The sequence below is a fragment of the Lynx rufus genome, unplaced genomic scaffold (assembly GCF_022079265.1).
Source record: "Lynx rufus isolate CCGP_SWC_20201006 ecotype Redwood Valley unplaced genomic scaffold, mLynRuf1.p SCAF_10, whole genome shotgun sequence".
NCBI classification, from domain to species: Eukaryota; Metazoa; Chordata; class Mammalia; order Carnivora; family Felidae; genus Lynx; species Lynx rufus.
The window spans coordinates 1,073,599-1,099,260 of NW_025814824.1; the positions used below are offsets into that span (position 1 = coordinate 1,073,599).

The 25,662-nt window shown below is 43.5% G+C and overlaps 1 protein-coding gene across 1 annotated transcript in view; it reads left to right on the forward strand.

The window, feature by feature from the left end:
* The window catches only part of WNK2 (WNK lysine deficient protein kinase 2), a 137,738-nt gene that overhangs the window by 106,229 nt on the left and 5,847 nt on the right, over positions 1-25,662 (forward strand). Inside the window, exon 25 of the mRNA XM_047100618.1 lies at positions 6,228-6,487. Within this exon, the coding sequence (XP_046956574.1) occupies positions 6,228-6,487 (260 nt within the window). The remainder of the gene's footprint in view (positions 1-6,227; positions 6,488-25,662) is intronic.

Consider the following 25,662-nt stretch of genomic DNA (forward strand, 5'->3'; position numbering starts at 1 on the left):
GCTGTGCTCACCCAAACCTCCGTCCCGGTCACCCTCTGGCTCCTGGGATGCCCTGCTGGCACCCAGGATTCCTGTCCGGGAAGGGAGTATCTATCTGCTCAGGGCCGTCCAGAATTACTTCATCCCTTGGAACAATTGGAAAATGAATCCAAAGCTGTGGGGTTTTCAGGTTTTTGTTTCTGAACACAAAAATTAAGCTTTCTATCAAATGGAAATGGTGGAAATGCTGGTTTGGGGCACGTGGCTTTTTGCTGGTACAATAAAGATACATTGTGTTTGTCAGGACCTGAGGCCACGTCCACAGTGGGCATTTGTCCCCATCAGAGGGGCCATGTCACCCTCCCCCAGGCAGGACAGGGTAGGGGCACAGAACCTCCTAGAGATTCCCAGGGACTGTTTAGTAACAGGTGCCCCACCCGAGCTGCTGGTTGGTTTTGAGCTGGTGGTGGGCAGGGGTGGGCAAGGTCTGAGTGCATCCTGCTCCGTGCATCACGTGCTGGCTCTTTTCTGTCCCAGTGTGCGTGGCTGTCTCCTGAGACCATGGCATCGGGGCACGTGGGTCCCCAGGCATCTCCCGGTCACATTACTGACCGCGGCCTGCTGGGAACATGTGGGTCGGACACAGGAAGCAGGTTAGAGCAGGTGGTGCTTTCCCTGGGGTCCCCTGGTGTGAGTGATCGAGTGCCACATGCTCCTTCAAGGTTTGTGCCCACATGGTCCTGCATTCATTTTTAAGAGTTTTCATTTGTTTTACTGTTACTGTTCCAAGATAAAAAAAAAAAAAAAATGGGGAGGCACAGCAAAGACAAACGGTCTAGCTTTTGTTTCCGTCTCTGTGGCTAAGAGGAAAGGGACATGTGAGGCATGGCTCGGTGGCACACGGGGCTCCTGGCCTGGGTGGACCTGATTTTAGGTGGTTGGGCCCAGTGGCCTTGCTGTTTTCACAACAGCCCTCTGCAGGCACGCCTTGGCTGAGCTCTTTGCTGTCCTGGCCACGGTGCGGCCCCCACAGGCCCTGGCCCTGGGGGCATGTGAAGGTGTGTCCTTGCATGCCCAGTGCCCTGGTGTCCGCCCAGCCTGCCAGCCTACTCCTGGAGCTGGAGCTGGCTGGTTCCTGGGTTACTAGGGAGCTCGGAGGCCTGAGGAGACCACAGGCACCTGTGAAAGTCTGGAGGAAAAAGTCTGGTCGCAGCCCTGAGGGCTGGGAGGTGGCAGAGAGGAGGTCTGAGACGCAGGGCTCTGGGAAGACCCTGAGGGTGGGGCCCGCCCTGGGGGCCTGGTCCTGGAGTCCAGGTCAGCAGCAGGGGGAGGGCTGCAGCTGTGGGCTCATCGGGCCTGACCCGCAGGAAGAGATGAAGGCTAGAGGTTTTCTGTTTGCCGCCTTGCACCGAATAGGAGACCAGGCTCTAGGAAAACAAAATCTTGGTTAAGTTCTGAAGTACACAAAGAAGGTCCCCAATTGTGGGACACTCAGAGACCATGAGAGCATCCAGGCTGGGTCAGAGATGAGCAGGGGTGCTGCAGGTGACTAGGAGGGGACCCCTCATGGGACAGGCATTCGGCCCCAGGAAGGAGAGCGTGCAGAGAGCGAATCCTGGGCGCTGCCTCGGGTGGGCACGTGGACAGGCCCGCCGTCGGGAGGGAAGGGCCCACGGTAGCAAGACGGGGTGAAGCCCTGGGCAGACCCCTCCTTGTGGCCAATGGAAGGTTTGGGGAAACTCAGGGAGCACGTTTTGGGATTCAGAGGCTGTGGTCGGGTCGCAGCAGTGTCTGGGGTCAGAAGCTGCTGTCAGACCTGTTGGCCCTCCTTCTCTCTGGCTCCAGTCCACGCGACTGGATTAGGTGCCGATGCTTCTGGAGCCTCTCTGCACACAGACCTTTGGGGTCTGCTTTGTTATGTTCTCACGTGTCCCATCAGCCTGTCATCCGTGCCACAGCAAGTCTGTCTCCGGGACACCCGAGGAGGCTGCCACTGCGTGGCTGCCAAGGCCCTGTCCTCACCCTTCCTGGGGGGACCTGCTGCAGGGGTGTGGGAGAGGGCCTTCGGGCAGGGGAGGGCAGCCAAGAAGGAGGCCACCCCCCATGGAGGCCTCCCCAGGCTGGACTGTCCCTGGGGCCGTCACCCCAGGGCAGGGCAGAGCTGGGATGCGTCCCGTTTCATGCTTCAAGGACAAGTTTTGGCACTTTGCTCAGCAGTGCGAGGACTTGGTGGCTCATTCCAAAGAAGCCCTGAGTGGCATTTTGGTGCTGGTTGCTCATTTTGTTTCCGGTGCCAGATCCAAATGTGTAACGCCACTGGTCCGGGGGAAGGACCCGTGGGTGGGAGGCATGCCTCTCGTCATGTGGCAGTCAGGGGCTGCTGTCCCCGAAGCTCCCTGTGAGCCTCATCGGTTGTCTGAATGCTGTGGTAAAAAGCAAGTGTGGTGATGGCCACTGGGCTGGCGCACTTCTTAAGAGATCTGTCCGTGGCAGACACCTTTGAGGCATCCGCCTGGAAGCCCAGTGAGGGTGTGGATGCTGGCAGGGCTGGTTGTCCTTGCCTGGGGAGGGATTTGGCGGGGGCGGGGGGGGGGGGGAGGGCTTCCTGAACGAGGCCTGGGCACTGCATGAGACTCCTGGCCCGGTGGGATGTGTGTGCAGCGTGAGGACAGGACATGGGGTCATCCTGTGTGTTGCCCATTCAAAGCCTGGGAGAACAGCTGGGAGAGGCCGCGTGGCTCTCCACCTCCACCCCTGACCACCCGGAAGCTTCTCCAAGTAGTTCTGGGGCCTTGAAGTTGGCTCTTCCCAAGACCTTGGCTAAGGACAGTAGTCCTGCAGGGAGGGGAGACCTGCCCTCATGCCCCCTGTGGGTTTCCTTTGGGTCCCATGTATCCCCAGCACCCTTGCAATGCTGCCTTGTAGCCTGACGGAGGGGAAGAGAGGAGGGCTGGGTGGAGGCACATTCGTCAGCCATCTGTGTGGTGGGCTTCAAGGGCAAGGCACTGGGGAGGAGACTCAGGGGACCCCCGAGGAGGGACGGGGCTGTGGTGTGAGTGAGGGCCGGTCATCAGACCTATGGCCTGTGCTTGGCCGCACCTCTGCACTGCACTGGCTGCCATGACTCTGACGTGAAGGGCGCCGAATCCGGTCGGTCTTTGTTTAAAGGTTCACCTTGAGGGCAGGGAGTGTGCTCTGGTCCCTGTGGGCCGCGGCTAGCGAGGGTGTGGAGGCCTCTGTGGACCAGTATTGCTCTCCGGTCCGAGCATGGTGTCTGGTGGCCAATGGCCTTGGCTCTGGGGTCCCAGCGAAGTCTGGGGCCCTGATCACGGGCCCAGGCTTCCGCTGGTGGTTCCCGGCAGGCAGCTCCTGTGGCTGCCTGAGTGTTCCCGTCATGAGGATGGCGGGAATCAGCCCCGAAAGAATCCTCTTCTGTCAGGCTGTGGGGACCCGGCTGGCCAGTTGATTCCATGTCCTGGTGCTGCAGAGACCCAGAGGGAGCTACAACCGCAGGATCCAGACAGGGAAGTCTGTGCCTTAGCTGGGGCCCCGCACAGTCATAGAGCTTGGGACCCTCGTTCCCTTGTGCTGTGGAGCCCCCCGAGGGCCCTGTGCTCCCAGTAGGGTTCCACGTCGGGACACAGACCAGCAAAGGCCCTTCACTGCTGCTACCAAGGGACGACTGGCCTGGACCACTCCTGCCCAGCCCTTTTGTTTTTATTTGCACATTACAGACCCCACCGGAACATCACCTCCCTTTCCACCACATCAGCCTCTGAGCACACACGGGATAAACCAAAAAAAAGAACGACTCATCTGGAGCCTGGGCCGACCTTTGTGCTCTGCTCACACCCAGAGGCGGTGGCGTCTTACCTTCCTCGGCAAGGGTGCAGGGCACCCTCAGGAAGTGTTCTGCTCTGGCAAGGGCCTGGGGCAGGAGCACAGACCCTCTGTGATAGCGCAGCCTTGCTGAGTGACCTTGGGGACTCCTGAGCTGTCCTTGCCTGTCCCATTGTGCCTGCCCCGCTCCCTGAAGGGCCAGCTTGTCTGCCCTCCAAGTGGGCACTGACCATCAAGTTGTGCCAGACACCACGGACAGCCCCTGGGACCGCAGGGCCTGGCGCTTAGTGGTGGTCTCATGACAAGCCTCACCCCGTTCTGGTGGACGTGGGCTACCAGGTGAGGCAGCAGCGATGCAGAAACTTGGGTCCAGCCCTGATTCCCACCTCTGTAGATAGGTGCCCTCTGTGTCCACCACTGGTCTGGTCAGGGAAGCCGCCTGGGATCTGGGATTGGCCTCAAACCTGCAAAACAATGTATCTTTTTGCACTTGGAAAACAAACCTCCCATGGGCCTAGCTTCCAGGCAAAGCCGGCGGCTCCACTGAGCTCTCCTGGCTGACTTTTAGTGGGTTTTCTGCCTCGATCTGCAGTGGGGCTGCAGAAGCCTTTTGTTTAAAAACCAAGTGGTATGCTTTGCTTTTTTTGTTTTTTGTTTTCTTTTTTTTTTTTTGAATACGCTTTGAAAGACACACTCACTTCTACCTGAAGCTTGGGGCCTGGTCCTGCACCTGAGCCCCTCGGCGAAGTTCACGTGAGCCCGCACACTGACTCGCGGTCACCCGGTTAGCCCAGGTGGCCAGTCCCCTCTCTGAATCGCTGGCCTCTGCTCCTCCTTGCACACTGATGACTTGTGCTTAGTGTGGTGGCCTGTCCCCCGTGTGTGCTGTCCTGCCTAACCCTGTGGTCTTGTGTCGTTTCTTCTTCCCTTGCAGGGTCTGCCCTGAAGCGTCTCTGTCTAGGCAAAGAGCACAGCAGTCGTAATTATCGGGTTTTTTACCCCTTGTCCGCTCTCCATCGCATGGGCTTTCATGTGGCTAGTGCGCATCGGGGGCTCCATGGCCGGCGGGCGGGCGTGCTTGCATCTGCTCCGCGCCCACCCACCCGGGGCACCGCTTTCCCTCGGCCTGGAGGGAAAGCGACCCGTGGGTGCCCCCTCGCGTCTCCATAGCTCCTAGAGTCTGCGTGTCCTGGCCGGTTGACATGCACTCTCCTTGCCCGGAATGTCCACACGTTACCAATCGTTAATTGGCTCCTTTTCCAAAACCGTAGGAATGAGTGTGTCCTTGAAGTGCTAAAGATGAGTGTCCCCGAGGAGTGATGCCGGGATGAAATGGGTATCAGTCCACCTGGGCCGCCCACCACCCTCACCTTACACCATATTTTTTTTTTCTCCTTTTTTCTTTTCTGGCTGAAACATTCATGTAGAAATAGCTCTGTGTATGTAAGATTCCATCACTAATGTTTAACTGTTTGTGTCTGTGCTTTTTCATTGCTAGCTACTGTGACTACATTTTGTAACGGCTTGTTTGAAGAGATGGTCATTATGCTGCTTTTTTGGTGCGGAAAAATTTTAAATTGGCTTATGCAGAATTGCCAACCAGAAACCGTATGTTGCGGTGGGGTCAGGGCACAATTTAAAAAGAATTAAAAAGTCCCATTTTGGTCACTTAAAAATAATCTTCCAGTGAAGTGGGTGAGTGTGAGGTCTTCACCAAGCTCCACCTGAACCGCAGCCCCCAGGCCTTCCTGGCAACTGGGCCTCCTGGCTCCTGCTGCACCCCACAGATGGCTCCGAACTTGGGGGCCCACGGTGGAAGGCTTTGAGTGTTTGTACCCGTTAGTAATACCTTCCCTACATGTGCTGGTGAGGAGAGGCACAGTTTTGTGTCTTAAATTCGAAACCGCTAAGCCACTAACATTCTTGCACAGGCATGCTGACGACCCAGCCTACTTAGCATTTTCCCTTTTCCCTTTGCTGGGTGGACAGCAGGAGCTGCCGTGGGCTGAGCACTCAGCCTGCAGCATTGACACGTTTCCCTGGAGTCCTTGTGTTCGAGCGCAAAGGCCTTGGGATTTTGCCCCCAGTTTTCTGAGCCTCCTCACGTAGGAGTCTGGGGGTCCTAGGCAGCGTGGGCACAGAGTGGATGCTGAGTAAGCCTGCCAGCTGCTTGGGTCCTGTCCTCTGGCCCAGCTCAGAAGGGTGACAGCTGCCTAGCATAGCCTGGTCCCCTGTGGCCTGTGAAAATGTTCCAAAGTGTCTAAAACTGGCACATGGGCCCCAAGATGCCGACCATCTCCTGAAGCAAGGTGTTGCCTGGCCTAAGCAAGACCACCGTATGAAAGACTGCAGCTGGCCGGTGGCGCTGTGTGCAGTGTCACCAACCTGGCATGTGTGTGCTTCCCCAGGGTCTTCCACCAGCAGCCTGGTCCCGGGCCCTGAGCCGGGCCCCCAGCCCACCTTGCACGTCCAGGCACAGGCGAACAACAGCAACAACAAGAGAGGCACCTTCACGGATGACCTGCACAAGCTGGTGGACGACTGGACGAGCAAGACGGTGGGGACCACCCAGCTGAAGCCCTCGCTCAACCAGCTGAAGCAGACTCAGAGGCTACACGGCATGGAGGCCCCGGCGGGCTGGTCCCCAGCCACTGGCGAGACACGGGCTGTAAGTGGGGCGCTGCGGGCACAGGCCACCCAGGCGGAAGAGACGGGGTGGGAGCGGCCCCCGGCGTCGGGTGCTAGTTCTGGTGCACCCAGCCTGTGTGGGGCGCAGTGAGGAACTGCCATCCGGTGCTCTGTCCTGCGATGCCTTCCTGTGACAGGGCTAGGCTGACTTGACAGCCTCCCTGGAAGAGCGTTCCCTTCTCGGTCTCGAGGAGCCTGTGCAAGATTGTGTTGCTTCTTCCTGAAGTGTTTAGCAAAGTTCACTGGTGAGCCCATCTGGCCTGGGAGTCCAGTTTTGGAATCAGGGAAGTTTCCCCTGTGACCTTTTATTTTGAAAAATTTCAAGCATACGGAAGTGTCGGAAATTGCACGGTGAACTTTAGTTTGCCCCTGGCTGCATGCTGTGGCTGACATTTTGCTGTGTTTCTCACACATCTCTCCATCCCCTGAGGGTAAAGTTTTCCTTACGGATTCAATTTCTTTGATACTTTTAGTGCGATTGGATTTTCTGTTTTCTCTTTCTGTTAAGCCCTGCTTTTCTAACATTTGGTAGATACCTAAATTTATCTTAAGTTTTCAAATTAGTTGGCATGGAGCTGCTCATAATATCCTGTCTTCACAATTTGCAGTGATGTCTTATTTTTCACTCCTGATGTTGGTGAGTTCCCCCAGCCTCCTTGTGCAGCTTCCTTAGGAGTTCATAAATTTTATTAGCCTTCTCAAAGAAGTCGTTTTGGCTTTGATGGTATTCTTTATGTGTCACCAGTTTCTCTTCTTATTATCTCCTTCCTTCTTTCTATGTTTGGGCTACTGTTTAAGTTCTAGAAAGTTTCTTGAGATGTGCAGGTCATTGATTAGTGGTCGTTCCTGTTTAATAATATAGACATTCAATCTACAAGAATTTCTCCCGTGGTTCTAGCTGCATCCTAAAGGTTTTGCTGTGCAGCATTACAGTTTGAACTATTTTGTAATTTCCACTGTGGTTTGAAGTAATATAGTTACTAATTTTCTCACTTTCTAGCCCAAGTGCCCTGTGATAAAAGAACAAACTTCTGGTGTTTTTGGTCCTTTAAAATTTGCTGGGCCTGGCTCTTTGGCCCAGTTGTCGATCAGTCTTGCCTGCGGCTGCCCCAGTGCTTGAGGCAGCTTCCGCATTCCTGCCACACACGCTGTGCCCTGGCCTCCCTGTATCCTCTGAGTGGCGAGTGACAGTGGCTCCCTTCTGACAGCCGCAGCCCTGACTCCTCAAACCCACTCTCTGTTATCCTTTGGCAGAGTTGACAGCCCTGGAGGGTCTCTTCCCTGAGCCCCAGTGGGCGAGAGTCTGCTTGGCTGCCTGGACTCTAGCGCTTGGGGTACCTGTGCAGGGCTGTGCCCCATCTGTCAGCTCGCTAAGCCCCTTGTTCTAATGGCTTAGATTCTTAACAGGATTTTTTAAAACATTTTTTTTTTTTACTGTGGTAAATCTATATAACATAAAATTTACCATTTTAGTCATTTTTAAGTGTTCAATTTGGTAGTATTCAGTACGTACACAGCGGCGTGTGAACATTACCACTCTCCGTTTGTGTAACTTCATCATCCGAAATAGAGAACTCATCAAGAAATAACTCTCCAGTCTCCACCTCTGGTCTGCTAGTTTTGCAGCCTATGTTAACTTTTTTTCTACTTTCTATGAATTTGACGACACTAAGCACCTCATTTAAGTGGAATCATATAGTATTTGCCCTTTGCTGTCTGGCTTATTTCACTTAGTACAGTGTTTACAAGGTCCAGACATGCTGCAGCAGAACTTTACTCTTTTGGGGAAAGAAAAGTAGATGGGGAATATGATCAGTAATATTGTGGTGAGCATTTTGTGATGTATATATATCTTGATTCATTATGTTGTATATGTTAAACTAATTTAATATTGTATGTCAGCTATACTTCAAAGTTTCTTTAAAAAGTCCTTCATTTTCCCCAATTTTTTAAATTGTAAAATACACGACATAAAATTTGCCATCTCAACCATCTTTAAGTGTCACTTGAAGTGCATTAAGCATTAATATTGTTGTTCAACCATCACCACCGTGCATCTCCAAAATTTTTTCATCTTGCAAAAATGAAACTCTGTCCTTATTGAAAAAGAACTGCCATTCCCCTCCCCCTTCCTCAGTCCCTGGAAACTACCACTCTACTTTCTGTCTCTATGGATTTGACTCCTGTTGGTCTCTCTATAAAGTGGGATCCTACACTACTTGTTTTTTTGGTCTGGCTTATTTCACTCAGCATAACGTCTTCAAGGTTCATCCGTCCTGTAAGTGGTGTCAGAATTTCCTTCCTTTTTAAGGCTGAGAACTATGCCAGTGTACGTTGATAACCACATTTTGTCCATTTATCTGTTGATGGACACTTGGGTTGCTTATACCTATTGGCTACTGTGAGCAATGCTGCCGCGAACATAGGTGTGCAAGTATCTCTTTGAGTCCCTGCTTTCAATTCTTTTTAAAGAATACCCAGAAGTAAAATCACTGGATCATATAATAATACTATTTGTAACTTTTTGAGGAATTGCAGACTGTTTCTAGTAGCTGCGCCACTTTACATTCCTGCCAGCAGTACAACAGGGTTCCAGTTTCTCCTCATCCTTGCCAATACTTTGTACTTTCAGATTTTTTTTTTAAATAGCCATCCTGATACCACAGTGGTATCTCACTGTGGTTCTCACTAGCATTTCCCTAATGATCAGGGATTTGAGCCTTTTTTCATGTGCTTATTGGCCATTTGTACATCTTCCTTAGAGAAATAGCAGTTCAGGTCCTTTGCCCATTTCTTAATTATTTGTCTTTGTTATTAAGTTTTAAGGAGTTCTCTGTATATTCTGGATTTTAGTCCCTCATCAGATATGTGATATGCAAATACTTTTTCTCATTCTAGGAGCTGTCTTTTTACTCTGTGGACAGTGTCTCTTGATGCACAAGTTTTTAATTTTCATGAAGACCAATTACCTGTTTTTGTTGCTCATGTCTTTGGTGTCATACCCAAGAAGTTATTGCCAGATCCAATGTTGTGAAGCCTTTCCCCTCTTTCTTAGAAGGAAAGTTTAGGCCTTTTATCCACTTTGGTTAATTTTTGTCTGTGGTGTTAGATAAGGGTGCAGTTTCATGCCTTTGCATGTGGGTAACCAGTTTTCCCAATACCATTTGTTGAAAAGACTATCCTTTCCCCATTGGATGGTCTTAGTACTCTTGTTGAATACGAATGGACTGTATTTGCAAAGGTTTATTTCTAGGGTCTCTGTTCTATTTTATTAGGGTATATGTCTATCCTTTTTCCAGTATCACATTGTTTTCATTTCTGTAGCTTTGTAGTTAAGTTTCAAAATCAGGGAAGTATGAGCCCTCCAACTTTGTTTTTCTTTCTCAATATTGTTTTGGTTATTGTGGGTCCCTTGAGAATCCATATGAATTTTAGGATGGGTTTTTGTATTTCTTAAAAAAAATGCCATTGGGAATTTAGTAGTGATTGCATTGAATCTGTAGATCACTTTGGGTAGTATTTGATGGTAACAGTGTAAGTCTTCCAATCCATGAACATGTGATGTCTTTCCATTTATTTATGTGTTTTTAAAAAAATGTTTATTTACTTTAGAGAGAGAAAGAGTGCATGAGTGGGGAAAGGGCAGAGTGAGAAGAGGACAGAAGATCTGAAGGGGGCTCTGTATTGACAGCAGAGATCCTGATGCAGGGCTCGAACTCCCAACCTGTGAGATCATGACCTGAGCTGAAGTCAGATGCTTAACCAACTGAGCCACCCAGGCACCCCTATTTATGTCTTCTTTAATTTCCTTTGGCAGTGTTTTGTAGCTTTCAGTGTGTAAGTCTTTCAACTCCTTGAAGTTATTCCTAAACATTTTATTACTTTTATGTTACTGTAAATGTAATTGTTTCCTTGATTTCTTTTCAGATTGTTCACTGTTAGTGTATAGAAATGCAGCCGACTTTGTACCCTGCATCTTTGCTGAATTCATGGATTAGTTTTGTATGTGTGTGTTCTTTAGGGTTATCTACTTATAAGATTATGTCATCTCTGAACAAGGATCATTTTACTTCTTCCTTTCCAGTTTGGATGCCTTTTTTTTCCTTGCCTAATATCTCTGGCTATAGTTTTTAATATTATATTGAACAGAAATGGAAAAAACAGGTATCCTTTTCTTGTTCTTGACTTTGGAGGAAAAGCTTTCAGACTTTCACCATTAAGTATATGAGTATATACTGTTAGCTGTGGGTTTTCTTTTTTTTTTTTTTTTCCTTTTTTTTTTATTTATTTATTTATTTATTTTTGGGACAGAGAGAGACAGAGCATGAACGGGGGAGGGGCAGAGAGAGAGGGAGACACAGAATCGGAAACAGGCTCCAGGCTCTGAGCCATCAGCCCAGAGCCCGACGCGGGGCTCGAACTCACGGACTGCGAGATCGTGACCTGGCTGAAGTCGGACGCGTAACCGACTGCGCCACCCAGGCGCCCCTAGCTGTGGGTTTTCATACATGGTCTTTATCGTATTGAGGGAGTTCTATTCTGTTCATAGTTTGTTGAGTGCCTTTATCATGAAAGAGAGTTGGATTTTGTCAAATACTTTTTCTGCATTAATTGAGAGGATTGTAGGTTTCTTTATCCTTCATCTTGTTAATGATGTATTACATGGATTTTTATGTTAAACCACCATTGCATTAATTCCTAGGATAAATCCCACCTGGTCATGGTGTATATACTCCTATTGTGCTACTGAATTAAGTTTGCTAATGTTTTATTGAGGATTTTTGCATCAATATTCATTGGGGTATCAGTCCATAATTTTCTTGTGATGTATTTATCTGGCCTTAGTGTCAAGATAATGCTGGTCACAAAAAATAAGGTTATTCCTATTCAACTTTTGGAAGAGTTTGAGAAAGATTGCTGTTAATTCTTCTTTAAAAGTTTGGCTTCTCTTTGTTGAGGTTTTTGATTACTAATTCAATCTCATTACTTGTTACATGTCTAGTTCAGTTTTCTATTTCTTCTTGAGTCAGCCTTGGTAGTTTCTGTGTTTCTAGGGATTTTTATATTTCATGTAAATATTTAGTTTGGTAGCTAAAACTTCATCAGTTTGTTAATCTTTTCTAAGAACCAACTTTTGGTTTCATTTTTAATTCATTTGCTTTAATTTTTCTTTATGACCTCCGGTTCTCTTTTATATGGTATACAGTTATTGATTTAAAATTTTTAATGTAGGCATTTATAGCTATAAATTTCCTTCTGAGAACTTCTTTTGCTTTATCTCATAAATTTTTATGTGTTCTGTTTTCATTTGTCTCAGTTATTTTCTCATTTCCCTTGTGATTATGTCTTTGATCCTTTGGTTGTTTAAGTATGTGTTTCGTTTCCGCATATATGCCAGTTTTCTAGTAATTTTGTTGTTATTGATTTCTAATTTTATTCATTGTGTTAGAAAAGATACTTTGTATGATTCGGATCTTTTCAGGTTTGTACTGTATTTATATATTTTGTGTTTATTTTACTTACTAAGACTTGTTTTGTGGCCTAACATGAGGCCTATTCTGGGGATCTTTTACATACACCTAAAGAAAAGGAATTCTACTCTTGTTGGATAGTTTTGTTAGTGCTAATTGGCTTATGGGAGCTTCCTTAGGTCTGTTCTTAGTGATCCGTCCTGTTGTTCTTTATTAAAAATGAAGTATTAAAGTCTACAATGGCTAGTGTAGAACTGTCTTGTTTCTCCTTTCAGTTCTACATTTGCATCATATAATTTGGGGTGTGTTTTTAGATAAATATATATTTATAATTATTACATCTTGATGGATCAAAACTTTTATCAATATATGATCTTTGTCTTTTTACATAACCTTTTTTGACTTAAAATAAGTTTTGCCTGGCAGTAAAGTACCCACCCCAGCTCTCTTTTTCCATCCTTTTGCTTGCAACTTCTTTGTGTCTTTGTATCTAAAGTGAGTCTCTGGTAGATAGCACATAGATTGACCATGCATTTTTAACTATTCTGCTAATCTCTGCTTATTAATTGGAAAATTTTTAAGTCTATTTACTTATTTTGAGAGACAAACACAAGCAGGGGGAGGGACAGAGAGAGAGGGAGAGAGAGAATCCAAAGCAGGCTCGGCACTTGACAGTGCCGAGCTTAATGCAGGGCTCAAACACATAAATTGTGAGATCATGACCTGAGCTGAAACCAAGAGTCAGAAGCTTAACTGACTGAAAAAGCCAGGCACCCCTTAATTGGAAAATTTAATACATTTACATTTAAAGTAATTATGAATAAGGAATTATGACATTTAACTATTTGTTTTCTGTATGTCTTACAGGCTTTTATTTCTCAATCCTCTCATTATTGCCTTTAAAAAATTTAGTTGGTTCTTTTGTATTGTGTAACTTTTATTCCCTTCCTCTTTACTTTTTTTGGTATATATTTTAGTTGTTTTCTAATTGGTTCTCACAGGGATTACAGTTAACACCTTAAACTTACAATGACCTAGTTTGAATAATACTTTGTTTCAATAGTATATAAACACTCTGCTCCTATACATCTCCATCTCTTCCTCTTTGTATTTTTCCCCCCACTGTGTGCCCAATACGTGTGTGCCCAATAATGTAGATTTATTATTTCTGTATAGTGTATTTGCTTTTTAAATCACATAGGGAAAAAAGGAATTAAAACCACAAGTATAGTATATTTATGTAGTTACCTAATTTATTTCTTTATAATGGCTTCAAATTGCTGTGTATTATTCTCTCTCACTTTAGCATTCCTGGTTAGGCAGACTTTTTAGTAACAACTTCTCTTAGATTTTGTTTACCCAGGAGTCTTAGTTTCTCCTTCATTCTTGAAGAATCATTCTGTTGGATATAGAATTCTTGGCTGAAAGTCTTGTCTTTCTGAACTTCAGGTATTTTTTTTTTTTCTGCCCTCTCTCTCTCTTCTCTTGAGACTCCCATAATGTATACATTGGCTAGCTTAACAGTATCACACAGATCCTTCAGGCTCTGTATATGTTTGTTCACTCCTTTTTCTTTCTGTTCCTCATACTGGGTAATTCCAACTTGATCTCAATGTTTGCTGTTTGCTCAATGATCTCAAGTTTGCTGATTCTTTATTTGCTACTCAAATCTGCTGTTGAGCCCCTCTAGTGGATTTTTAATTTTCTTATATTTTTCAGTTCTGATATTTCTATTTGGTTCCTTTTATAATTTGTCTTTTTATTGATATTCTCATAATGTTCTGCCTGATTTTCCTCATTTCAGTTTGTCCATGGTTTCCTTTAGATCTTTGAGCATATTTTTAAGTTTGCTTATTTATTTTGAGAGAAAGAGACAGCGCAAGCAGGGGAGAGGCAGAGAGAGAGAGAGTCCCAAGCAGGCTCTGCAGTGTCAGTGCAGAGACCAATGTGGGGGCTTGAACTCCTGAACCATGAGATCGTGACCTGAGCTGAAATCAAGAGTCGGATGCTTTGGGAATGCAAGCTGGTGTAGCCATTCTGGAAAACAGTATGGAGGTTCCTCAAAAAACTAAAAATAGAACTACCCTACGACCCAGCAATTGCACTACTAGGCATTTATCCACGGGTTACAGGTGTGTTGTTTCGAAGGGACACATGCACCCCCATGTTTATAGCAGCACTGTCAACAATAGCCTAAGTATGGAAAGAGCCCAAATGTCCATCGATGGATGAATGGATAAAGAAAATGTGGTGTATATATACAATGGAGTATTACTTGGCAATCAAAAAGAATGAAATCTTGCCATTTGCAACTACGTGGATGGAACTGGAGGGTATTATGCTAAGTGAAATTAGTCAGAGAAAGACAAAAACCATATGACTTCACTCATATGAGGACTTTAAGAGACAAAACAGATGAACAGAAGGGAAGGGAAACAAAAATAATATAAAAATAGGGAGGGGGATAAAACAGAAGAGACTCATAAATATGGAGAACAAACTGAGGGTTACTGGAGGGGTTGTGGGAGGGGGATGGGCTAAATGGGTAAGGGGCACTAAGGAATCTACCCCTGAAATCATTGTTGCACTATATGCTAACTAATTTGGATATAAATTTTAAAAAATAAAAAATAAAATAAAATAAATATTTAAAAGAGTCGGATGCTTAACTGACTGAGCCATCCAGGCACCCCTCTTTGAGCACAGTTAAAACATCCACTTTAAAGTCCTTAGTCCAATGTCTAGCCTTTCTCAAGGACAATTTCTGTTAATTTTTTCCTTTTAATGGGCTGTACTTTTCTGTTTCCCTGTATGATCTGTGATTTCTTGTTGAAAACGAGGCATTTGCATATTATAATTAATAACTCTGGAAATTAGATTCTCCTCTTTTCCAGTATTTGCTGGTTTTGTTTGTTGAAGGCTTAGGTTATATTAGCTTGAGATTTGCTTGAATATCAGGAGCTTAAACACCTCTCCCAGTCTTTACAGATTGGCTCAGGGCTAGGAGGACTCCTTGAACGCTTAGCCAGGCCATTTACAATTTGCCTATGCCTTCACTTTTGCTTGCATTGAATAGTGGTGAGAGCTTAGAGTTTTCTGAGTCGTATGTGTGTGTGACAGACAGAGAGAGAGGGAGAGAGAGAGAGAGAGAGACAGACAGACAGACATATAGACAGTGTATTCTGCCTTGGACATGCACATGGCTCTCTAAATTCCCCAGCACACACATACTTTTCAGTACCCTCATTTCCAAAGGAACTCTCTCCCATGCCTTTCTACTCAGGCTTTTAGGCAATCTATGTGTATCTTGTTTGTAATCTTTGGCCCCAAGCAACTGCAGATTTTTAAGTTGCCTTACGATGTTTTTGAGCAATACCTGCCACTTTTCTACCCTTGGAGAATTCCAAATATATGCAGACAGATATGTGCATCTTGTGTCAGTCCTTCAGGTGGCCTTTACACAGGATATAATAGACATACACAATAAATTGTGAGTGAGAGCTCTGCTCCCTCTGGAACCAAGGGCCAGGCTCCCACACTGGAAACACAGGCTGCCCTCTTCAAGGCAGTTGTAAAGCTAGGAAGCGGGGAGGGCCAGGGGCCAGTAAAAACACCACAGTGCTTTCCAGCTTCTAAATATTTGCTTTTTTCTTGATTTGTCTTTTACTTCTATTTCATTGCCATAAACCTTTAACTGTTTTCTGGAGTTCTGATAAAGTTAGTTTTGATGGTTTCTGGTTGTCTTTTCACCATTTCTGTGAAGGCATGGAAGTTTGAAGCTGCCTACTCCTTCATTTTCCTTATGTCATTCTTGCTGAGATTTGTGTGTTTTTGAATATTCTTTCAGTTATTGAAAGAGGAATTAAAAAAATTTCCCACTATGGTGTGGACTTGTATATTTCTTACTGCAGTTCTTTTGTATATATTTTGAGGGCAGGTTATCAGGTATGTTCATATTTAGATTTACTGTTTTCCTTGTGAGTTGAACTTTTAATAGTATGAAGTACCTCTATTACGATTTTTGCCTTTAAATCTAGTTTGTCTGAAGTTGCTGTAGGTACACTAGCTTGTGTTGGGTTACTGCTTACATGGTATGGTTTCCTATCCTTTACTTTCACTATTTCTATATCCTTGTTTCAGATGTTTCTCTTGTAAACAGCATATAATTGTTTTAAAACTTTGAACATTTACATTTAATTTAATTGCATATACAGACTCTTGAACAATTCAGGAGTGAAGGGAGTGGACAACCTTGCTCAGTCAAGTCTACATATAACTTTTGACCCCCCCCTAAAACTTAGCTACTGATAGCCTACTGTTGAAGCCTTACTGATAACATACACAGTTAGTTAACACATATTTTCTATGTTGTATTATATACTATAGTCTTATAATAAACTAAGCTAGAGAAAAAATATTAAGAAAATAATGAGAAATAAAATACATTTACAGTAGTGCACTGTAAAAACTCTGATTATAAGTAGACCTGCACAGTTCAAAACTGTGTTGTTCAGGGCCAACTGTATGTTTTAGCTTAAATCCCTTATATGTTTTCTATTTGTCCTATCTGTTCCACGTTCCTTTTTCTCTCTTAGATATACTCTTTTTTTCCTCCCACAGTTAGCTGGGAAATTTTACTTTCCCTTCCTGTTCATTTAATGATTATTCTAAGTACTTTAGCATACATCCTTAAATTATCACAGTCTAATTTTCTTGTACCAACTTCCCAGACAATGGAAAGGCCACAAAACACTTTAATAGCTTTTACTGTCCTCCTAACTTCTTTCAATTCTATATAAACTTTCAGTCTCACAATACATTTTTTATACAGTCAATATTCACCTATATCTGCATATTTACTGTGTTTTTTTCATTTTTTTTTAATGTTTATTTTTGAGAGAGAGCATGAGCAGGGCAGGTGCAAAGATGGGGGACAGAGGATCCTAAGCAGGCTCTATGCTGACAGGAGAGAGCCCAGTGCAGGGCCTGAACTCACAAACTGTGAGATCATGACCTGAGCCAAAATTGGACACTCAACCGACTGAGCCACTCAGGTGCCCCATCATTCTTTCTTGCCACTAATCTTCCCTCTAGGATCTATTTCCATTAGGATTTCCTTTAATATATGTGTACCAAGGACTTATGTCTCCATTTTTGTCTAAAAATGTCTTAATGTCATTGTCATTCTTTTTTTTTTTTTTTTTCAACATTTATTTATTTTTTGGGACAGAGACAGAGCATGAACGGGGAAGGGGCAGAGAGAGAGGGAGACACAGAATTGGAAACAGGCTCCAGGCTCTGAGCCATCAGCCCAGAGCCCGACGCGGGGCTCGAACTCACAGACCGCGAGATCGTGACCTGGCTGAAGTCGGACACTTAACCGACTGCGCCACCCAGGCGCCCCATGTCATTGTCATTCTTGAAGGATATTTTCAGTGGGTATAGGATTCTAGGTTAGCAACAATCTTCTGAGCGTTGTGACATTTTCATTGTGCTGTTATGTGGCTTTCCTGTTTTTCTTGGAAGTGAGCTGCCAGTCTGTTGTTACTTTGAAGATAATTCTTTTTCTTCTGGCTTCTAATACGTTTCATTTAATTAGAATATTTATTATGAGATGCCTAAGAATATACATTTTTATTCTGCTTAGACTTCAAAGGGCTCCTTGACTCCACAGTTTCATTTCTCAATCAAATATGGATGTTTTTCCGCCATTATATCTTCCCATACAGCTGACCCACTCTCCTCTGCCTCTTATTCTGCTGATATTCCAGTCCATATTACTCTGTCCTTGGTCCCTTACATGTTGTTGTTGTTGTTTCTTTTAATGTGAAAATTAATGTGCTGTTCTTTTAATGTTGTTGTTTCTTTTAATGAGAAAACAGGGGAGGCAGAGAAAGAGAGAGACACAGGATCAGAAGGCTCTACAATGACAGCAGAGAGCTCAACGTGGGGCTCGAACTCACGAACTGTGAGATCGTGACCTGAGCTGAAGTTGGATGCTTAACTGTGCCACCCAGGTGTCCCTCTTACATGTTTTCTAATCTTTTGTCCCTTCATAGTTTAGTTTGGGTATCTTCTTCAGATCTTTTATTTTTTTAATGTTTTTTGAGAGAGAGAGAAAATATGAGTGGGGAAGGGGCAGAAAGAGGGAGAGAGAATCCCAAGTGGACTCTGCACTGTCAACACAGAGCCCGATATGGGGCTCAGTATCACAAACAGTGAGATGATGACCTGAGCCGAAATCAAGAGTCGGATGCTTAACCCCCTGAGCCAGCCAGGTACCCCTTCTTCACATCTTTTAGTTCACCATATTTGTCTCTGTGTCTATACTGCTTTTAATCTTATTCATTGAGTTTTAAATTTATTATTTAAGTTGAAAATCACCATCCACATCTGCTATACCCTTTAAAAAAATTACAGTATAGTTAACATACAGTATTATATTAGCTTCAGGGGTACAATATAGTGATTCACAAATTCTGTACATTTCTTAGTGTTCATCATAAGTGTCCTCGTAATCCCCTCACCTGTGTCACCCATCCCCCCCAGGCACCTCACTCTAGTAACCATCAGTTCTCAGTCAAGAGTCAGGTTTTTTTGTCTCTTTGTTTTGTTTTTAAAATTCCATATATAAGTGAAATCATATGGGATTTGTCTTTCTCTGACTTATTTCACTTAGCATTATACCCTCTCTGACCCATCCATGTTGTTGCAAAAGGTAAGATTTCATTCTTTTTTAGGCTGATTAATATTCCATTGTATGTATCTACCACCTAGTCTTTTTTTAAACATTTTTTTTGATATTTATTTATTTTTGAAGGGGAGAGAGAGAGAGAGAGAGAGAGCGAGAGAGCGTGAGGTGGGAGGGGCAGAGAGAGAGGGAGACACAGAATCCAAAGCAGGCTCCAGGCTCTGAGCTGTCAGCACAGAGCCTGATGCGGGGCTCGAACCTGTAAACCACGAGATCATGACCTGAGCCGAAGTCAAGGCTCAATCGACTGAGCCACCCAGGAGCCCCTAACACCTAGTCTTTATCCATTCATCTATCAGTGGACACTTGGGATGCTTCCACAATTTGTCTATTTTAAATGATGCTGCAATAAACATAGGGGTGCATATATATTTTTGAGTTAGTTTTCATATTCTTTGGGTAAATACCCAGTAGTGGAATTCCTGGATTGTAGGGAAATTCGATTTTTAATTTTTTGAGGAATTTCCATACTGTTGCCATAATGGCTGCACCAGTCTGTATTTCCACCAACACTGCATGAGGGTTCCTTTTTGTCCACATCCTCACCAACACTTGTTTCTTGTGTTTTTGATTTTAGTCATTCTGACACGTGTGAGGTGGTATGTCATTGATTTTCATCTTCCTAATGATTAGTGATGTTAAACATCATCTTCTCATATGTCTATTGGCCATCTGTATGTGTTCTTTGGAGAAATGTCTGTTAGCGTATTCTGCCTATTTTTAATTATTTTTTTGGTGTTGTGTAACTTCTTCCTATATTTTGGATTCTAACCCATTATCAGATATATCATCTGCAGATATCTTGTCCCATTACTAGGTTGCCTTTTAGTTATGTTGACTGTTTCCTTTGTTGTCAGGAAGCTTTTTATTTTGATGTAGTACCAATTGTTTATCTTGCTTTTTGTTTCCCTCACCTCAGGAGACATTATCTGGAAAAATGTTGCTATAGCCAATCTCAGAGACATTCCTGCCTATGTTCTCTTCTAGGATTTTTATGGTTTCAGGTCTCATATTTAGGTCTTTCATCCATTTTGAGTGATTTTTGTGTATGATATGAGAAGGTGTTCCAGATTCTTTCTTTTGCATGTAGCTGTCCAGCATTCCCAACACCACTTGTTGAAGAGATTGTCTTTTTCCCCATTGCATATTCTTGCCACCTTTATCAGAGACTAATTGATTATATAATCGTGGGTTTATTTCTGGGCTCTCTCTTCTGTTCCATTGACCTATGTGTATACTTTTGTGCCAGTACAATACTGTTTTGATTGCCAGAGCTTTGTAGTGTATCTTGAAATCTGGAATTGTGCTACTGTCAGTTTTGTTCTTTTTCAAGATGGCTTTGGCTATTTGGGGTCTTTTGTGGTTCTATACAAATCCATACAATAGGATTACTTGTTCTAGTTTTGTGAAAAATGCTGTTGGTATTCTCATAAGGATTGCATTAAATGTGTAGATTGCTTTGGGTACTATGAACATTTTAATAATACTTGTTCTCCCAGTCCATGAACATAGACTATCTTTCCATTTGTGTCATCTTCAGTTTCTTTCGTCACTATTTTATAGTTCTCAGAGTACAGGTCTTTCACCTACTTGGTTTAGTTTTTCTCCCTAGGTGTTTCACTCTCTTTGGTGCAGTTCTAAATGGGAGTGTTTTCTTAATTTCTCTTTTTGCTACTTCTTATTAGTGTCTGGAGATGCAACAGATTTGTGTATATTGGTTTTGTATCCTGCAACTTGACTTTAAACAGTTTATCAGTTCAGTTTTTTGGTGAAATCTTTAGGGTTTTCTTTGATATTATCATGTCATCTTTTGTGTCTGATTACTGTGGCTAGGACCTCTCCAGTACTATGTTGAATAAAAGTGGTGAGAGTGGACATCCTTGTCTTATTCCTGATCTTAGGGAAAAGTTCTCAGTTTTTCCCCATTGAATATGATGTTAGGTGTGGGTTTTTCATATATGGCATTTATGATCTTGAGGTATGGTAGCTCTAAACCCACTTTGTTGAGAGTTTGTTTCATGAATAGATGTTGAGTTTCATCATGCTTTTTCTGCATCTATTGAAATGATCATATGGTTTTTATGCTATCTCTTATTGATTTGATCTCTTGTTGATTGATTTCTGAATACTGAACCACCCTTGCAACCCAGGAATAAATCCCACTTGATTGTGGTGCATAATTTTTTAACGTATTCTTCGATTCATTTTGCTAGTATTTGATGAGGATTTTGCATGTTGTTAAGAGATATTGTCCTGTAGTTCTCTTTGTTTGTGATGTCTTTATCTGGTTTTGGCATCAGGGTAATGCTTGTAGAGGCCTTGTAGAATGAATTTGGAAGTTTTCCTTCCTCTTCTATTTTTTGGACAATTTTGAGAACAGGGTATTAACTTTTCTTTAAATGTTTGGTTCAATTGACCTGTGAAGCCATCTGTTCCTGGACTTTTGTTTGTTGGGAGTTTTTTGATTATTGACATGACTTCATTGTTGGTGATCAGTCTGTTCAAATTTCCTGTATTTTTCTAGGAATGTATCCATTTCTTCTAGGTTATCCAATTTGTTGTCATATAATTTTTCACAGTATAATCCTTTTATTTCTGTGGTGTTGGTTGTTATTTCTCCTCTTTCATTTCTGATTTTACTTGAGTCCTCTCCCACTTTCCCTCCCCACCCCCCTATCTTTTGGTGAGTCCACTTCCTGATTTTATTGATCTATTGTTTTGTTGTTGTTTTTAGTTTTTTTAATTTGTTTCATTTATTTCTGCTCTGATATTTACTATTTCCTTCCTTCTACTGGTTTTAATTTTTGTTTGTTCTTTTGCCAGCTCCTTTCAATGTAGGTTAGGTTGTTTGAGATTTTTCTTGCTTCTTGAGGTAGGCCTGTATTGCTGTAAACTTCTCTCTTAGAACAGCTTTTGCTGGATCCCAAAGATTTTGGACTGTTGTGTTTTCATTTGTCTCCATGTATTTTTTAAATTTCCTCTTTGATTTCTCGGTTGGCCCACTCATTGTTTAGTAGCATGCTATTTAGTCTGTGTATTGGTGTTCTTTCCAGATTTTTCTCTGCTGCTGGATTTCTGCTTTCATAGCATTGTAGTCAGAATAGATGCATGGCATGAGTTCAGTCTTCCTGAACTTGTTGAGACTTGTTTTGTGGCATAATATGTAATCTATTCTGGAGAATGTTCCATGTGCACTTGTAAAAATGTGTACTGTGAATATATCTGTTAGATCCATCTGGTCCAACGTACCTTTCAAAGCCACTGATTCCTTTGTTTATTTTCTCTTTGGATGATCTCTTCACTGATGTTATTAGTAGGGTGTTAAAGTCCTGTACTATTATTGTATTACTATTGATTACTTCCTTTATGTCTGTTATTAGCTGCTTTATGTATTTGGGTGCTCCCATGCTATGTGCATAAATATTTATAATTGTTATAGCTTCTTGTTGGATTGCTCTCTTTATGGGTATATGATGTCCTTCTTTGTCTCTTGTTACTGTTACTGTTTTAAAGTGTATTTTGTTGGATAGAAGTATTGCTACCCCGGTTTTCTTTTGACATGCATTTGCACAATAATGCTTTTCCATCCCTTCACTTTTAATCTGCAGGTGTCTTTAGGTGTGAAATGAGTCCCTTGTAGGCAGCATATAGATGGGTCTTGTATTTTTATCTATTCTTTCACCTTATGTCTTTTGATTGGAGTGTTTAGTCCATTTACATTCAAAGTAATTAGTGATAGGTATCTACTTACTGCCATTTTGTTTCTTGTTTTATGGTTGTTTTTGTAGTTATTCTCTGTTGCTTTCTTCTCTTGCTGTCTTCTTCTCACGGTTTGCTGGCTTTCTTTAGTGATATACTTGGATTCCTTTCTCTTTGTTTTTTGCGTATCTATTACTGGTTTCTGATTTGTGGTTACCATTAAGTTGATATATAACATCTTCTGCATATAGCAGTCTGTATTGTTGATGGTCACTTAAGTGTGAACTGATTCTTTACTCCTTCCCTCCCCCCTGCCCCCACATTTAGGTATGTATACTTTACATCTTCTTATATATCCTTTGACTGACTTTTATAGATATACTTAAGTTTACTGGTTTTGTGTTTCCTACTTTTCTTCCTCCTACTTATGGTTTTTCCTTTCCACCCAAAGAGTCCCCTTTAACGTTTATTTTATTTTTGGGACAGAGAGAGACAGAGCATGAACGGGGGAGGGGCAGAGAGAGAAGGAGACACAGAATCGGAAACAGGCTCCAGGCTCTGAGCCATCAGCCCAGAGCCTGACGCGGGGCTCGAACTCACAGACCGCGAGATCGTGACCTGGCTGAAGTCGGACGCTTAACCGACTGCGCCACCCAGGCGCCCCCAAAGAGTCCCCTTTAATATTTCTAAGGATGAAGAAATGGTTGAAGGGATGGGATGGGGTGAAGTGATGGTTTAGTCGTCATGAATTCTTTTGACTTTAGTTTGTCTAGGAAATTATCTCTCCTGTTCTGAATGATAGCCTTCCTGAGTAAAGTATTCTTGGCTGCATGTTTTTTTTTGTTTGTTTTTTTCCCCCTTCAGCATGCCATTCCCTTCTGGCCTTCAAAGTTTCTGTTGAAAAACCAGCTGATAGCCTTATGGGGTTTCCTTTGTATGTAACCATTTTCTTTTTTTGCTGCTTTAAAAATTCTCTTTATCACTACTTTTTGCCATTTGAATTTTATGTGTCTTGGTGTAGACCTACTTGGGTTGATTTTGTTGGGGGCTCTCTGTGCCTCCTGGATATGGATTTCTTTTTCCTTCCCCAGATTGGAGACATTTTCAGTGATTATTTCTTGAGATAGATTTTTCTGCCCCCTTTTCTCTTTTCTTCTTCTGAGATCCCTGTAATGTGAATACTACTGCACTTGATGGTTTGCTGAGTTCCCTAAGTCTATATTTATTTTTTATTATTCTTTTTCTCTCTCCAGTTTTTCAGCCAGATTGCTTTTCATTCCTCTGTCCTCTAGGTTGCTGCTCTGTTCTGTTTCCTCTAATCCACTATTTATCACTCTAGTGTATTTTTATTTTTTATTTTTTATTATTTTTTTTTATATATGAAATTTATTGACAAATTGGTTTCCATACAACACCCAGTGCTCATCCCAAAAGGTGCCCTCCTCAATACCCATCACCCACCCGCCCCTCCCTCCCACCCCCCATCAACCCTCAGTTTGTTCTCAGTTTTTAACAGTCTCTTATGCTTTGGCTCTCTCCCACTCTAACGTCCTTTTTTTTTTTTTTTTCCTTCCCCTCCCCCATGGGTTCCTGTTAAGTTTCTCAGGATCCACATAAGAGTGAAACCATATGGTATCTGTCTTTCTCTGTATGGCTTATTTCACTTAGCATCACACTCTCCAGTTCCATCCACGTTGCTACAAAAGGCCATATTTCATTTTTTCTCATTGCCACGTAGTATTCCATTGTGTATATAAACCACAATTTCTTTATCCATTCATCAGTTGATGGACATTTAGGCTCTTTCCATAATTTGGCTATTGTTGAGAGTGCTGCTATGAACATTGGGGTACAAGTGCCCCTATGCATCAGTACTCCTGTATCCCTTGGGTAAATTCCTAGCAGTGCTATTGCTGGGTCATAGGGTAGGTCTGTTTTTAATTTTCTGAGGAACCTCCACACTGCTTTCCAGAGCGGCTGCACCAATTTGCATTCCCACCAACAGTGCAAGAGGGTTCCCGTTTCTCCACATCCTCGCCAGCATCTGTAGTCTCCTGATTTGTTCATTTTGGCCACTCTGACTGGCGTGAGGTGATACCTGAGTGTGGTTTTGATTTGTATTTCCCTGATAAGGAGCGACACTGAACATCTTTTCATGTGCCTGTTGGCCATCTGGATGTCTTCTTTAGAGAAGTGTCTATTCATGTTTTCTGCCCATTTCTTCACTGGGTTATTTGTTTTTCGGGTGTGGAGTTTGGTGAGCTCTTTATAGATTTTAGATACTAGCCCTTTGTCCGATATGTCATTTGCAAATATCTTTTCCCATTCCGTTGGTTGCCTTTTCGTTTTGTTGGTTGTTTCCTTTGCTGTGCAGAAGCTTTTTATCTTCATAAGGTCCCAGTAATTCACTTTTGCTTTTAATTCCCTTCTAGTGTATTTTTAATTTCAGTGATTGAGTTCTTCATCTCTGTTCTTTTTTATGTTTGTCTCTTTGTTGAGGGTCTCAGGTCCTCCACTCTTTTCTCAAGTCCAGTGAGTACCTCTTCCATCATTACTTTACATTCTCTATCAGGCATATTACTTTTAACCACTTCAATTAGCTGTCTTCTAATTTTGTCCTGTTCTTTCATTTGGGATATATTCCTTTGTCTCCTCATTTTGTCTCTCTGTGTCTGCTTCTATGTGTTAGGAAAGCCAGCTACATCTCCTGCTTAAGGTAGTGGTCCTTATGAGGAAGAGGGTCCTATAGTGGCATGTACTGCAGTGTCCCCTGTTCTCCAGAACCTGGAGCTGCAGGGGTGTCTCCTGTGTGTGCTGCGTGTACCCCACTGTTGTGGCTAAGCCGCTTTTTCCTTCAGACTGGTAGTCTGCAGTGGCTCTTTGCCTGTTGTGGGCAGAGTGTGGTCCCTGTATTGTTAGTGGGCCAGTCCAGGGCAGCCTTGGGCTTGAAATGCATCAGACCAGGCATTTGCCAGAAATGTAGTAGCACCGAACTGCAGAGTGCTTTCCCTGTGTTGTTCCCTGGGAAGCTTTTGTTGGTGAGAGGGACTGCAGTCAGACCAGATGTCCGCCCCTAGCTGGGACCACAGTTGGGACTGCTATATGTGGTGATCATCCTTTCTCCCTTGGCAGGAGTCACTTTGGAGTGGTGCTGGCCCATCAGGTCTGCCTGCACACTGCCAGACTCGTAGCACTGCTATGATCAGCTCCGGTCAAGTGTGTACTGGAGGGGCA